The sequence below is a fragment of the Phodopus roborovskii genome, unplaced genomic scaffold, assembly GCF_943737965.1.
Source record: "Phodopus roborovskii unplaced genomic scaffold, PHOROB, whole genome shotgun sequence".
Taxonomy (NCBI): domain Eukaryota; kingdom Metazoa; phylum Chordata; class Mammalia; order Rodentia; family Cricetidae; genus Phodopus; species Phodopus roborovskii.
Window position 1 is genome coordinate 15,879,873 of NW_026125444.1, and position 16,219 is coordinate 15,896,091.

The following is a 16,219-nucleotide window of genomic DNA, read 5'->3' on the forward strand; positions in this document are numbered from 1 at the left end:
TATTCATGAGAATATTTGATAATGTGTGTCTCTATGTGTCTGAAGACTTCAAGTATTTCATGATGTGTGTTGGAAAAAAAAGACCGTGCTTAGCTGTGTCATGTATTCATTGTGCACAATGCATTCTGGGAACAATAATGTAAGTGACACGTGATTATTTGAGACCAGGAATTTAAAGCAGAAGATAATTAAGACAGGAACTTGAGAAGGTTTTTCAGAGAGTATGTGGAAATTGAGTTGGACTTTAAAAAAATAGACAATATTTGAATAAAAAGCAGAATAAAAGGCCCAGAAGTAGAAAAGAAAGTTTTTCTAGAAGCAAAAACTAGTGAGGAGACTGGCCAGCAGGGTTAGATGCCCCGAGATTTTAGAGACTGGAATATGAGGTTTGTGGGTTGGAGGTGGGGAATTTGCATCTCAGAACTGAGAGATCAAACAGAATTGAAACACCGGCTTAATGTTCTGGGAAATCTACCATACTAAGCCAGTTTAGATGGAGTACTGTGTTTACCTGGAATTATTCTCTTGCAAATCTCTATAAAATATACTATCCCAGCATAATTAAGTTTAGCAAAAATGCCAGAATTGGACTTTTCCTGATCCATAAAAATGACTGAAATTAGCCGGACAGTGGTGGTACATGCCTTTAATTCCAGCATTTGGGAGGCAGAGGTTAGGCGGATCTTTGTGAATTCGAGGACAACCTGGTCTACAGAGCTAGTTCCAGAACAGCCAGGGCTACACAGAGAAACCCTGTCTCGAAAAACCAACAACAACAATAACAAAAATAAAGGTTGAAATTATTTGTTTGTATTTTTCCATCTTTGAATGCCAGCTATTACTAACACAATCTAGTGCTCTTATATCATTTTATTCCTCCTATGGGCTTGCATACATGAATTTAGCTCGATACACTTAAGTTAAGAACCCAGACTTGGAAGAGTCAGACTTTATTCCATCCTCCAATCCCCTTTGTGAATTAAAAGAATTTAAAAAAAAAAAAAAAAAAAAAAAGCCTCCACAATGCCTTGATAGTACCAGTGCTTATGATACAATAAATATACTGGTGATAATATTTGAGACTTTTTTTGTATTAGTGTAAAACTGAATTAATCAAGTTATAGTGAGTCTAGTGTTTGGGACATTTTTCTTTTTATTTTCTTTTTTGTGTTTTTGTTTTTCAAGGCAGAGTTTGTCTATATTGCTTTGGAGTCTGTCCTGGCACTCACTCTGTAGACCAGGCTGGCCTCGAACTCACAGAGATCTGCCTGCCTCTGCCTCCTGAGTGCTGGGACTAAAGGTGTGTGCCTTGGGCCAGTTTTCTTTCGTCCCCTTGACCCTCCTATCTGGAGGGTTCTATAGCTTTAGAACTTGGTCTGGTGGTTGTTCAGGTGTGTGGGGGTAGAGCCTGGGGTCCTTCTGTGAGCCTCACAGTGAGATGTCAGAAGGAAGTTCACTGAATGAACAAAAACACTGTTGGCACTTCTTGACAAAATTCATTCTGGTCCCCCTCCCTGTCGTGTGTCCCCCATCCTACCCCACCCCAGCCCACCCCACGAGACTGCCTTCAGGCCATGTAGTTACATTTCCACAGTCCCATGGCTTTACTATCCCTGGAGACAGCCTCACTCCCCTTGTGCACTCTTCTAAGTCAACAACCCATCCCTGATGCTGTGGGTCCAGCGTGTGCCTCCTCATCCCCTTGCTCTCGACAGGAGGCCGCGCACATGCACTCTGCACTGCCGCCGCTGGCCGCCATAGGGCCTGCTGCCTTAGAGACACCTGCCACTGCACTGGTGGATCGTAAGGCCGGGAACCACACTGATTCAGAACTGTGCTGATGCTTGGAGAGGCACCGTGGCTTTGAAACTCACCTGTCTCTGGGGATTATCTGAAGGGAGCGGGGGCTGACCAGTGGGGCTGCCTGGCTTCAGGCCTTCCTGGTAATGGTACTTTTGGCACTCAGATATATTATCCATGTCTTGCTTTGTCTGATTCTTTTCAGTTCAGACTCTTAAGCGCTTGGATATCCTGTCCATGTGGTGCCTGGCTTTCTCCAAAAAAAACAAAACAAACAAACAAACAAAAACATTAGAGTTTACATACCTAAGTCCTTAGATCTGGAAGATGATTTTGACAGTTAACTGTCCCATTAGATGTGACCTGGGACACAACTGGCCCAAGAAATGCAGAGTAATAGGTATTATTTACATTATATCTGGACAGGTGACAGATCTCTATGAATTGAGAAAAGATGACTCTTAACTGAGAAACAGTATTTCTATAGAACTTTCCCACTGGCTCCTTCCTATTGTTGTTAGCTAAAATTTCATCATCTTTTCATTGGATTCTGTTCAATGGTGTCTTTGGGGCCAGCGGGTATTTTCACCTTCTTTTCCTTGCAGGAGTGTTTTGTTCTTGGGGACACCGGCCCCACCCACTTTCTTGTTGCCTGGCATCAGCCTCCCTGGCTGTTGAGCATCTTGTTTATTTCTGCCCTTAATTCCCTGCAGGTGCGAAAGTACAAGAGCATGATCCTGGAAGATCTGGAGTCTGCTCTGGCAGAACACGCCCCTGCGCCACAGGAGGTTAATTCAGAACTGCCACCTCTCACTATCGACGGGATTCCAGTCTCTGTGGACAAAATGACCCAGGTACAGGGCGGGAACTGAGGAGGAGATGCACAGACAAGAGATACAGGTGTGGGCGGGCCTCTCCTCACTTTCTTAGCATTGTCTTAAGAGGTGTGACCGGAGCAGAGACATAGACTCTGCCTTGGAGAAGACAGAGTCCCGGGAGGATGCTGACTGAGCACATACATGTGCCTGCCTCTGTGCTGACCACCTTCTCTGGGGTCTTTGTGCTAAGGAAGGAAACTTCTCCTTGGGTTGGTTTGCCTGGAGACTCTCAGACATTTCAGGCATTACAGTCAAGGGAGAGGAGTTTAGCGGGCTGGGTTGTTCCTCCACTCTACCAACAAGTTTTTAAGACGGGGTTTCTCTGTGTAACCCTGGCTGAACTGGAATTCACTATGTGAACCAGGTTGACCTCAAACTCAGCAACTGTCTCAGCCTCCGGAGTACTGGGGCTAATGGTGTGGGCCACCACGCCTGCCTACATTACTAACTTTTGGTTTTGGTCTGTTTTTCCATGTAGATTTTTTTTTTTTTTTTTTTTAAGAGACAGGGTTTCTCTGTAGCTTCCGTGCCGATCCTGGAACTCTCTCTCTGTAGACCAGACTGGCCTCCAACTCACCAGCATCAATGTAGAATTTTAGAACAATAACTTTTTATTTTTTATTGCTGTTAAGTTTAGGTGCCTGGCACCCAAAATTGTATGCCATCTAAACAACAATACCTGTTTAGCAAATAACCCAAGAATATTGGAACAAAACTGAATTCAGTAAAGAAATGGTCAGCTGGTTTCCTGAATAGGTCTGAACATGCAACTTGATGAGAAATCACATTGCATTTTATAAATATAAAGCTAGAGTGGAATGTGGTATCACATGGGCTGTGATCTTAGAACCTAAAAATAAATGCACAATTCAAGGCTAGCCTGGGTTACATAATGAGACCTTCTCTTAAAAAAAAAAATAGTATTAAACGTAAACTGTGACCTTTTGATTATTGGAGTGCAGACCTTTTTGTGGACATAGAGGGTGTTTCAGTAATGGTTCAGAAAGAAAGGCATATTCTTGTCCTTTCATAGTTAGTGTAGTTCCATGTTGCAAGGATACCTTTAAGAATCTGCATGCGTGTCCACTGCCGTACATTCCCTCCCTTCCCGTCTTACTTCACGTGATGTTTGAAAACAAAACATGTAAACAAAGGCTTTTTAATGCCTCAGATTTTAAAGGAGCCCAGTGAGGTGGTAAAAGGTGCTTGCTACCAAGCCTGATGACCTGGATCCACATGGTAGAAGAGAGAACTGACCCCCAAAGTTGTCCTCTGATCTTGTCATGTGCTCTGTGGCAGTGCCCCCACAATAAATAAATTAAAAAATTACAAGGCGAGGAGGAATAAGTAGGGTGATAAAAGACACCGTACTGATATTTTCTTCCTCTACTTTTTATTGTTTTGCTTTCCTCATATACTCTCGATTTTAAATGACCCTAAAGCCTGAATAGACAAGGGGCATGGGAAAGAAAGCACTTGTACATACTGCCCCTGAGACTGTAAACTGGCACACACTCTCAGCAGGTCAGTGGTGCAGGGTTTAAAGTGTGCACGTCCAGGGTTGGAGAGATGGCTCAGCATCTAATATGTTGGGTGACTCAGCACTGCCTATAATCACAGCTCCAGGGGACCCGACAGCCTCTGTAGGTACTTGCCCTCACATGTATTTACCCACACACAGGTGTGTGTACATGACTAATAAATACTATTGAAAAGGTGTGTGGTTTGCTCTCTAGTAAAGCTGGAGTGATTGTTTACTGTGTGTGACAGTGACAGCATTGTTTACAGCAGGAACATTTGAGACTATATACATTACATTGTAATGGGAATGCCACCTACTTAGATGGGAGGAGGCATACTGTGGCCCAAAGATGACAAGGTTGTTTACTCTTCAGTGACTCTATTTGGAGTAGAATACATGGAGCCGCTTGCAAAATTCCATTGCTTATGTACTTAATTTTAGGAGGTTAGGGCTTTTCTTTTTGTTTGTTTTCATATTTTTTTTTCCTCAGAACATAAAGTTAGAGTTGGTTGACCCCATTTTCTAAAATGTGTACACAAAAGGTGCCCAGGTGTTTACACTACAGTTTGTGAGAATGTACATGAGAATATTAATTGATTACTTACATATGATGACATCATGGATGGTTTTTATTTTCTTTGTAGCTAAGCATGGATTATTTTGTAGAGGTTTTCTCCTTATGGGTTGTTTTTATCATCATAAAAATCAAATTATTGCCCCGTGGTGGTGGTGCGCACCTTTAGTCAAAGCACTTGGGAGGCAGAGGCAGGCAGATTTCTGTGAGTTTGAGACCATCTTGGTCTACAAGAGCTAGTTCCAGGACAGCTTCCAAAGCCACAGAGAAACCCTGTCTGGGGGTGGGCGATTCAAATTATTTTCAGTTTTTATAAGCTTGAATATTTTTAGGGTGCAAGTTTGATAATGTTTCTACTCTATTTTAACCAAAGACCACTTTTTTTCTTTATGTTGAGATAAAAATGTCAAGAACTCTTATCACCTACCACCTTGGATTTCTATAGAGCTACCAAGTGTTGGAAGGCACACTATTAAATTATTCACCACTGGGCACCTTGTTTGTTCTGGGGGTGGGGAACTACTTCATAGACAAGAAAGCAGAATTTAGATATGACTGTAGCCATAAAAAAATCAAGTATGATGAGTATTAATTCTAGATTTCAGACTCTGGGTAATTTTATCACTTCCTTAAAGTGGTCAAGTCCTGGGAAACTGAGCTGTCCTACAGATAGACTCTGGGTTAACCAGACATCTCTGTTACCCATCCTAACTGTACTTGATGATGTAGAGGTAACTGGTGTTCATACGATGGGACCAACTTAGACATGTAAGTCTGTGTGCAGGAGACTCATATCTGATACTGGAATAATGTTAGCTTTATTGATTCCCTGTAAATTAAATAGTTAAACCTATTTTTATGAGAATGCTAAGATCTAATTTCTAGTCCAAGCACTAGTATATATTAACTCTAGGCCTCACTTTTATGGGCCTTCCTGCCTCATAAAGTTCAAGGAAGAAAGTTCAAGGAAGTAAAAATTAGGTATTGTAGAGGAAAGTGTTTTGAAAAGTAATCTCACAATGTAATTATTACTGTTAGCTTTTGTAAACTTGCATTTCTCTTTTATACTTAATTTTAAGAGACTCAGGCTTTACTGTTTTTATTCTCAACGGCTTTGTTTTGAGAGAGGGTCTTACTGTGTAAGCCTGGCTTGCCTGGAATTTGCTATGTCAATCAGACTGGCCTTAAACTGACAGAAATCCACCAACCTCTGCCTTCTCTGTGCTGGAATTAAAGGTGTAGGCCACCACACCGAGGTATAGTTGGCTTTGTTTTTAATTATGAGTGAGAGAGAGAGAGTGTGTGTGTGCAGATACCAGAAGACAACATCTGCGACTCCATAGTCCTCTGCAACAGCAATAAGCATTCTTAACTGTTAAGCCATCTCTGTAGCTCCCCAGTCTTTTCATTTTGAGCACTGAAATTTGCCTGTGTATGTGGGTAGATGGATTACTGAGGGGAGTAGTTGAACTTCATCCAGAGCTGACTGCCCTGTATTTAGAAAGCAGCACTGTGGCCAAGCTTTGCCATTGTTGTCCTTTGGGTTTGTCTTGCTTCTTTTGCTTTATTTTGAATGTTTAATTCATGGAGAGTATGGTGGCACACATCTGTAACCTCAGGACTTGGGAGGTGAAGGCCGGAGGACCAGAAGTTCTAGTTCAGTATGAGATCTTGTCATGAAAGAACAACACACAATAAAAAAAGAAGCTTAATTTTCTTTTCAAACTACTCTTACGTAAAAGTTTGAGAAAGTTTAAATTGAGGCATGGTCTCACTATGTAACTCTGGTTGTCTTAGAACTCATGTAGATCAGGCTGGCCTCAAACTCACAGACCTGCCTCAGCATCCCAGGTGCTAGAGTTAAAGGTGTGTGCCACCATACCCAGAACATTTTGAATTTTTTTTTGTTCAAGCAATTCAGCCTCGACCTCCTGGACTATGGGTGTGTATTACTGCGCATGCCTTGTTTTTCAGAAACTTGGAGTGTCACGTTAGTAAATTATTGTAGGTATGACAGACCAGAATCTAGAGAGCCGCCTTCATCTGTGCTCAGACTCCACTGTGTGGGCATTGCCCTGCATCTTGTCAGATACCTGCTGTGATCAGCAGACTGGAGTGAGGCCTGAGATCCAGCTTCAGCTGCTAGTTCTCGGCTGCACTCAGCCTCAGAATCGTTCCTGAGAGTTTTTAGCACTTACAACTCTGTGTGTGTCTGTGTTCGTCCAGTGGTGGTGGGGGTATTGCATCCTTCAATCCCAGCACTTGGGAGTTGTGAGGCGGGGGAAGTGGATCTCTGTGAGTCTGGGCACAGTTGGTTCTACAGAGTGAGTTCTGAGCTAACTAGAGCTCTGTGGTGGGTTAGGAGAGAGGAGAGGGATACAGTCAGCCAGTTAGTTCTCTATGCCATAGACCAGTGAGAAAGGACTCTCATATTCTGGAATGGTTGTACATTTTTGAAAGAGTTGTATTTTAAAAGATGCAGGGAAAGACTGTATTATGGAAGCAATTATAGGAAACTCATCTCTGAAAAGCCTGCCCAACATCATTGGTTCATTCGACTCCTCTTTCCCTTGGCTCTTCTCACTGCCACCCTGAACTTGCTGTCTTCTATTCTCACCGGGGCTGTCTTTGTTGCATTAATAGTCCCTGGGAGTGATGATGCAACTGGGCAGTAATTCAGGGAAACCTTCCCAAAGTCCACACGACAGTTGCTTCCTTAGGAATTAGTCAGGGTTTGATTCATTCTCCTTAGAAAGCATTCAGTCTATTGTCAGTCTGGGCTTTTTGAAGGTTTTACTTTGAAGAAGTGTGGGTCTGGCCTTTCCTACACACAGAGTACTAGACATTAGGCTAAGTGAAATAAAGGGAAATGAACATACAAACTCACAAAAATGAGATATTCTCCAATAGATAAAGACAGAGATAAAAAGCAGAGTAAAGGTTACCAGGGACTGGGGGAATCCAAATGGAGATAAAGTTTTATCAGAGTTTCTGTTTGGGATGATAATGAAGAAAAATATTCTGAAAATAGTGTTAATGATCATACATAGTGAGTGTACTAAATGTCACCAAATTGTGCATGTTAAGGTTATTTAAAGGAGAAATAGAGGGGCTGGATCAAAATGTATTTAAGTTTGGTGATCTTCAAGGTTGGCATCACACTAAATCCCTGGGGATTTAGAACTTAAGTGAATGGTTCACACTGCAGACCAGTTAGTCTGAATCTTTGCGGATGGAACTCAAGCAGCTGTAGTTGTAAACCCTCTGATTGTGAATTATCCACTGTTACAAACAGTAGTTCCAAAGTACCTCTTTATTCAAAGCTGGCTTCCTTTTTTTTGTGGGAGGGAGTGAGTGAGGGCGGGCAGGCTGGCAGCATCTTCCTGTGTGGCCTCCACCTGGCTGGGGAGTGTGTAAAGGGTGTGTCACGCAAGTATAAGGACTAAGTTCAAATAGCCAGAATGTGCATGTGTATGTTTGTGTGACTCAGCTTTTTAAAAAATCAGGTAGGCAAATTGGAATTAGGAAATAACAAAAATATATGGTGTAGGCCAATAAGCTAGCTCAGCGGGTAAAGGCACTTGCCTCTAAACCTAACACAACCAAAATTTAATGCCCAGGACCCACACGGTAGAAGATGAAAACCAACTCTTAAAAGTTGTCCTCTGACCTCAGTACCCATGCTATGGCATGAAGGGCAAACAAACAAAACATCCTAATAACTTTTTAAACATGTGATGTATTCTTAAATAGAACATAGTATATTTTAAGCAGAGGAAACATAAGGTATATTCAAGAATGTTAAGGAAAACTATACTTTTAGGATACAATAAGACCAAGGGAATATTTGCAGTTTATATGGTAAGAATTATTATGTGGAGCAGATTAGTGCTTCCTTCAGATTAATAAAAAAATTAGAAAAGTAAGCAAAGCATTATAAATAGCTCACTGAAAGAAGTACAGGAAAGTTTGGCTGAAGAATGGCTCAATGGTTAAGAAGCTAGACAAACAGACAGACAGTTAAAATTTGTTATGAAGTTGTCCTCAGTGCCCATAGAGGACTCACTGCAGATACCAATTCCACAGATGCTCACATCCTTACAGAAAATTGTACATGGTGTGTGTCTGTATGAGATCAATCTGAATCCTTCTATATATTTTAAATCATCTCTTCATTATCTACACCACCACCTAATAGAATGCAAATGCCATGTAAGTAATTGTTAGACTGTATTTTCTAGGAAATAATGACAGAAAAGGTCAGTTAGTGCATATTCAGTACAGGTGATTTGTTTCGTTTTTTTTGTTTGTTTGTTTTTGTTTTTCCAGGGTTTCTCTGTGTAGCTTTGGACCCTGTCCTGGCACTCGCTCTGTAGGCTAGGCTGGCCTCGAACTCACAGAGATCTGCCTGCCTGTCTCCCAAATACTGGGAAAGAGTGTGTGCCACCCCCCCCCCACTTCTGATTTTTGTTTGTTTTAAACTACCCTGCTTCACAATTGATTGACTCTTTAGATACATTACTCACAGGTATGGAAGACTGACTGTACTTTCTAACCACTTCAGTAAAGATGGAGTTGGGGAACATACTAACTTGACGGCTCCTTTCTTACAATTGAGCCTAAATACCAATGAGGAGCCTCAAAAATCCATGGAGTAGAGTATACAGGGAACGAGGGATGAACGGCACACTTGCTGAACAACAAACAGATAAGTAACTGAATTTACAAATGGCAGATTTCTGGCATAGTAAGAGCTATTCTTTCATTTTAGCTGGTTTAGGCTTTTGTTATATATTTAGATTCAAGATGCCTTGAATATACTAGTGAAGTGTTCCACCATTTAGGGACATGTCTCCAGCCCTTCAGTTAGGCTGTTTAGCATTTCATAAAATCTTATTTTAAAACTATGCATGATACATGTGTTTGGCTTTTTTGTGACTGGCTATCATTCACCTTCCAAGGCCAGAGATTACAGACGTTTCTCTCCATGTCCAGGTTAGCTTCCACATAATCTATTTTGTGTGTGTGTGTGTTTGCGTGTTTGCCTTCATGCATGTATCTGCACCACATGCATACAGTTCCTGCAGATACCAGAAGAGGGCACCGGATCCCCTGAAACCACACTTAGCAGACTGTGTGAGCTACCGTGTGAGTTCTAGGAATCAAACTTGGGTCCTCTGGAAGCGTGGTCAGTGTTCCCTTTCTCTAGCTCCTCTAATCTTTACTTTTTTTTTTTTTTTTTAAATGTCTTTTCAAAATCTTTGAATTTTTTTAAAGATTTATTTATTAGTTATGCAAGCAGTGTTCTGTCTGCAGACCAGAAGAGGGCACCTGTTCTCATTACAGATGGTTGTGAGCCACCATGTGGTTGCTGGGAATTGATCTCAGGGCCCTTGGAAGAACAGCTAGTGCTCTTAACCTCTGAGCCATCTCTCCAGCCCCATCTTTACCTTTTTTTGGGACAGGGTTTCTCTGTATTGTTTTGGAGCCTCTCCTGGAACTCGCTCTGTAGACCAGGCTGGCCACAAACTCACAGAGATCCACCTGCCTCTGCCTCCTGAGTGCTAGGATTAAAGGCATGCGCCACCAACACCTGGCTAATCTTTACTTTTAATTGCTACTGACATGAATTTGATATCATTCTCTTTTTGGCTGCATCCTGGGAAGAGTAGTATTTTCTACTTACTGACCATTCTAGGGCCCTACAGGCTCACAAGGAGACCTGGGTCAGATGAGAGCAACCAAGGGAGTGTATTCTAGTCCATTAAAGCAGAGCCTGAGAAGTAAGGCCTTGCCTTTGCTGCCTATCGTGTTGATTGTCTCCCAGTAGATTACAAACGGTCCTCCTTAACAAGCACATTGAGAAGCTTTGCTTTCCCAGACTCTCCAGGACCAGTAATTAATCCACCTGGTAATGAAGACAGAGTTAAATTCTGGAAAGGAATTATTTAACTCTTTCTATGTTAGACAGCTGATAACTGATGTCCCTTTATAGTCCCTTCAGGTCAGGCATGGTGATCTACACCTGTAGTCGCAGCACTGTATAGGCTGAGGCAGGAGAATCTCGACTTCAAAGCTAATCTAAGATATATATATATATATTTATACGAATCTTTTCACTATTATTGTTATTACTATTATTACTGTTACTGGGGCTTTTTTTGGGGGGGGAGAGGAGAGTTTCTCTAAGTCTTTTAAAGACTTAACATTTACTTAAGACAGTTTAAAAGTAGTTTTAGCTGTGTGATGGTGACGCATGACTTTAATCCCAGTATTTGGGGGCCAGAGGTAGGCGATATCTGAGTTCAAGGCCTGCCTGAGCTACACAGAAACCCTGCCTTAAACCAAAAACCAAACAAAAATTTAACACACACACACACAATCCTCTCCATTTTGTGGGGGAAGGGGTTAGTAATAGGAGTAAAAGGGGAACTTTCCAGTTTATAGTGTCAGTTTATTTCATTCATGCCTTTTAGATAGTTCTTTTGTATGTGAAGAAATATAAAATGTATATAAGCCCTTTTCTGCTCTATGTATGTGAAGCCAGAAAAAGATACTCAAGAAAGAAACCAGAATAATGGGAAAAATGACTTTGAGATGTACTTTCTTAAAATAACAGGAGGAATGAAATGACCTCATGAGCCAGCTGCTGGCATGGGTTTGCAAATGGATACATTTCTATTAGCCTGCTGCTTGATGCCTCAGAGACAAATATACCTGAAGTGTATTATATCAGAGCCTGGAGCAGGAGACTGTCTGAGTAGGGAGCACTTAGGAGAGGTGAAGTGGCATTGTCTGCACAGGAATTAGCCAGGCCTCTCTTGTTACATAAGCATAGATGATTTGGGTTTGAGGTTCCCTACTATAGAACAGGATTCCATATTTATTATAAGAAGTGTGGGAACAGTAGTAGATACATTCTTCCATCCATATCACAGTATTGGCATCATCACTCCGAGTCTGACCCCAGGCTCACATTGCTCCTCTCCTTCCTCTCCTTCTGGTGTTATGGTACAAAGACAGCACAGATGTGTCCTTGGCGAGTGAGTGTGGGTGCCGCTCTCTGTGCAGGACCTAAGATTTTAACTTGATGGACAGCTCTTGCCCCAATCCTCACCCTTGCTGAAGAATACTCAGAGCACAGACCTCCCTAAGCATGCATACTAGTTACTATGCCAGGAAATAAGTATGCCACTGACTGTAGTTTCAATCTGCTTTGGTCTCAGTTAACTTTGCAAAAAGCAGGCTGAGTGAAGTTCATAATGTATATACAGCTGTCAATGCATCTGCCTCTGGGACTTGTGGGCACTGGCCCAGCTTCCGAGGAACTTGGTAGAAGAATTCTTGGATTATTTTCACCTTACTAACTGGAAAGCAAGTTATTTTCATACATTTTATAAGCATCCACCTCTTTGTGGATGTAATCCACCTTTCAGTGTTTGTAGTATTTTTCATTTGACTCTCTGGAGTTCCTGTTCCAGAGTCATCTCATCTGCAGATACTGATGGTCTGGCCTGCTGCTTACTGTTTATTCTTCTGTTATCTACTTGACTAACGCCTCCAGAACAGTGCTGATAGCACTTTGACGTGGACTGTTAACTCATAGAAGTTATAGAAGATATAAAAGAAACAAGCCCTAGTGCCAATGGTGTCTCAGGAGGCAGAGATCAAGTTTGCAGATAGACATTGTTGATCTTTTAAGAAAAAGTCTACCAAATGCAACTTTTATGTTCTCCTTAGCCAATAAATGGATCCTCCACAGTCATCTATGGGGCAGATGTAACCTTTAGGAAGCAATGGGCTGTCAGCAGTCACATTTGGAATCTTCTGGCAACCTCAGGAAGGCTCTGTTTCCTGGTATTAGGGTCAGATGGGTGTGCTCGCATACCTGCCCCAGGTGTTGGTTCCGAGTTCCTTGTGATGATGACTCGCCCTTCTCTTCCAGGCTCAGCTTCGGGCGTTTATCCCAGAGATGCTCAAGTATTCCACGGGTCGGGGAAAACCAGGCTGGGGGAAAGAAAGCTGTAAACCTATCTGGTGGCCAGAAGACATCCCTTGGGCCAATGTCCGCAGTGACGTCCGCACAGAAGAGCAGAAGCAGAGAGTAAGCTCCTCCGAGTCGCCCTTTGCCCTGCCTCAACGCCTGTCACTTCTTTTGCTGCAAACTCTCAGAATATTTTATAATAGTCAAGCCTGTCCCTCCAGAGAAGTTGGATGTTCTCCTTGTACAGCCATTTATATTTTGTTCCCTCATAGCTGCCTTTCGCAAAAGCTTTATGGTATTTAGGTATTAGAGAAAGAACCCAGAAAAACTTAGAGCAAGAATATTTAGTTACTTGAAAGTTTAGAAATGACCTTATTTCTGATTATCTATGGAGAGTTGCTGTTGAGCTGGGTATTATGACACACGTCTGTAACCCTAGCACTGGGGAGGCTGGAGCATGAGAATCTCTAGTTTGAGGCCAGCCTGGACAACATTTTGAGTTATAGGCCAAGCCTACCTGAAAACAGTAAACAAGAATAATCATTGCTGAGGGGCTAGAGAGATAGTTGCGTGGTTAAGAGTGCTTGCTGATCTTGCCAAAACCTGAATTCATTTCCTAGCAGTCATGTGAGGTGGCTCACAACCACATGTAACTCTAGTTCAGGAGCAGTGATTAATCCAGCTGGTAATGAAGACAGTGAAATTTTGGAAAGGAATTATTTAACTTTTATGCTAAACAGCTGATGACTCATTTCCCTTTATAGATTCAACACTCTTCTGACTTCTGACCTCCATGGGCACCTTCACACATTGGACACAGTCATACACACACTAAGAGAGAGAGAGAGAGAGAGAGAGAGAGAGAGAGAGAGAGAGAGAGAGAGAGAGAGAGAATTTTTGAAAGAATCACCATTAAGATTAGTACAGAATTAGAGGGGAAGTCTTCCGTGTGTGTGTGTGTGTGTGTGTGTGTGTGTTACACAGCACTTGAAGAAAGACTGAACTAGATAACATTCCCTACTTTTTCTCTACATTTGGTTTTTTATTTTGTCTGGAAGTTTATTAAGAAACAATAAATAATTATTGATCAGAGTGATAATCTCTTATGAGAATTTGAGTTTGGAATAGGACATAAAACCCCAAAGCTAAGTCAGACCTTGGTTAGATAGGAGAGCAGTTTATTTGTTCTAGAATAGTTCTGTGGGAAATCCTGAGATGAACTCCATGAAGATTCAATGAATACACAGCTGATTAGTCCATGGTTGCCTAAATACTAAAGTTCTTTGTGACTTAATGTGCTTTCCTGGTCTTTTGGTGACAGGTTTCATGGACCCAGGCATTACGGACCATAGTTAAAAATTGTTACAAGCAACATGGGCGGGAAGATCTTTTATATGCTTTTGAAGATCAGCAAACACAAACACAGGCTACCACCACACACAGTATAGCCCACCTTGTACCATCACAGACCGTAGTACAGACCTTCAGCAACCCTGATGGCACTGTGTCGCTCATCCAGGTAAGCCTGGGCTCGGGAGGTGGGTCGGTGGCCCCTGTCTCACCTCTAACTGGAGAAGCTTTCTATGCAGACACTCGTCTCTAGTCATCGTACAGTTGAGCTAGCTCTTCTACCCAGAATTAACTTCTAAACAGGATTCTGTTTATGTTTTTATTTCATTTTCTTGTGATGCTTGGAATGCAACCAAGGGCCTCACCCACACTAGGGAAGAACTCTATCACATGACCACATCTTATCTCCAGCCTTGGAACAGTATTTTACATTGTTTGCACTTTGCTTAATTCCGAGCTATAAGTAGCTTCTGGGACATTTCCAAACAGGGCATTTGAAAATGGTTTCTTGGGTTAGGGTGGAACTAGAGAGGTTTGGGAGGAAGGGAAGAGGAGGGAGAGGAGGGAGAAAGGGAAGGTGAAAGAGAAATAAGGGTATTTGAGAACACACACCAGGGAAATAACCTTTTCTGAGGTGAAACACCATTTATTGACAGATGAGGACTCTCTAAAGTTCATGTTGGGGTTAGAGTAGAAAATTGGTTGACTGTCACCAAGAGCTAGAATAGATTGCAATCACTCCTCTTCTATTGATTTGGTTGAAATAAAATTGTGAAACTTATGCTGGTCCCTGAGAGATGGTTTTAGTAATTCTCTTCATGTCACAAGACGGTATGCTGAATTTGTGGTTCAATGAGTCTTAGCTTACATGTAAGGGCCAGGCGGTGGGGCCCATCCACCGCCACTAACTTCTGTGCTTCTTAGGTTGGTACAGGGGCAACAGTAGCTACATTGGCTGATGCTTCAGAGCTGCCGACCACCGTCACTGTTGCTCAAGTGAATTATTCTGCGGTGGCTGACGGAGAGGTAAGAAAGGTTTCTGTATGCCCCTATTGAAACAGTGTGAATAAGTAAGGAGAAGGGCCCACAAGATGAAGGAGCAGCCTGTGTTATTTGAACCCTTGTGATATCTGTCAGACCGTGACAATTCTGAGATTTTATACTGTGTATGTTAATTGTAATAATTAAAGTTTGCAACCAACCTGTTAGAAACTTAGAATTTCACAATTATAATATAGTATTTTATGTTTTGTATACACAATAAAAGGGGTTTCCTTTCAATACTTTTATGAGAAAGGCCATTTCAGATTACACATAGGCAATCATCTAAGTAAGTAGTTGCAAAGAAAAAAATAGCTAACCTTAAGCAGTTTAAAGTTATTTAAGGACACTGTAGAAATTTCATGAACATTTAGAATTGCACATTAATTGTACTATGTATGTAGATTTTAAAACTAGGTAATTTATTCAGACATGCAATTGGCTTAAAAAAATGATTTGGTGTATAACAAGACCACTCATGTTGATTCCATTAAACATCAGAAAAATAAAATGATATCCGATGACAATAGTAATTCTGCTGAACAAAGAAAAAACCACCCAAACACAAAGCTTTGAATTCAAAATGTGACACCATTACATGTGATATTTGAAATTGTATGACATTTCGGTAGGAATATCAATTCAGATGAAATATGGGCAGGCTCAATAACAAGTAGGAAAATAAAGGCGTATACCCTCCACCCACACATTCAGTAAATGCTTTTGGAGCTCTGTGCCAGGCTCTATGGTGTAGCTACAGGACAATAAAGGCTACAGCAAAGCATTCCATGAGCAGCAGCAGGGAAGAGAGAGATGGGACCCTGGGGTGTGCCATGGACGTGTTTCTGAGTGATCTCCAGGGGGATAATACACCTGAGTTCAGCCTGGAGGGAAGCAAACAAAGCTAAGGATGCAGGGATAGGAGTATGTCCTCGCCAAGGCAGCAAGCATTCCATGCCCTGAGTTTTGGAAATGTGAAATGGCTACAGTGGCTCGCTCTCGCTAGACCTAAGAGGAGCCGCCATTTGAAGGGCCTCAGCACAGTGAGTTTCTCCCATGAGGCAGTAGGA

General features: G+C 41.8%; 1 protein-coding gene across 6 annotated transcripts in view; it reads left to right on the forward strand.

Moving 5' to 3' along the window:
* Nrf1 (nuclear respiratory factor 1) overlaps window positions 1-16,219 on the forward strand; it is a 102,515-nt gene that overhangs the window by 53,641 nt on the left and 32,655 nt on the right. For all 6 annotated transcript variants that reach the window (XR_007833945.1, XM_051175836.1, XM_051175837.1 and 3 more), the window contains 4 exons: window positions 2,514-2,654; window positions 12,720-12,878; window positions 14,080-14,277; window positions 15,033-15,134. Coding sequence is in view for 5 of the 6 variants with exons in the window: in XM_051175836.1 (XP_051031793.1) it covers window positions 2,514-2,654; window positions 12,720-12,878; window positions 14,080-14,277; window positions 15,033-15,134 (600 nt within the window). In the remaining variant the exon portion in view is untranslated. The remainder of the gene's footprint in view (window positions 1-2,513; window positions 2,655-12,719; window positions 12,879-14,079; window positions 14,278-15,032; window positions 15,135-16,219) is intronic.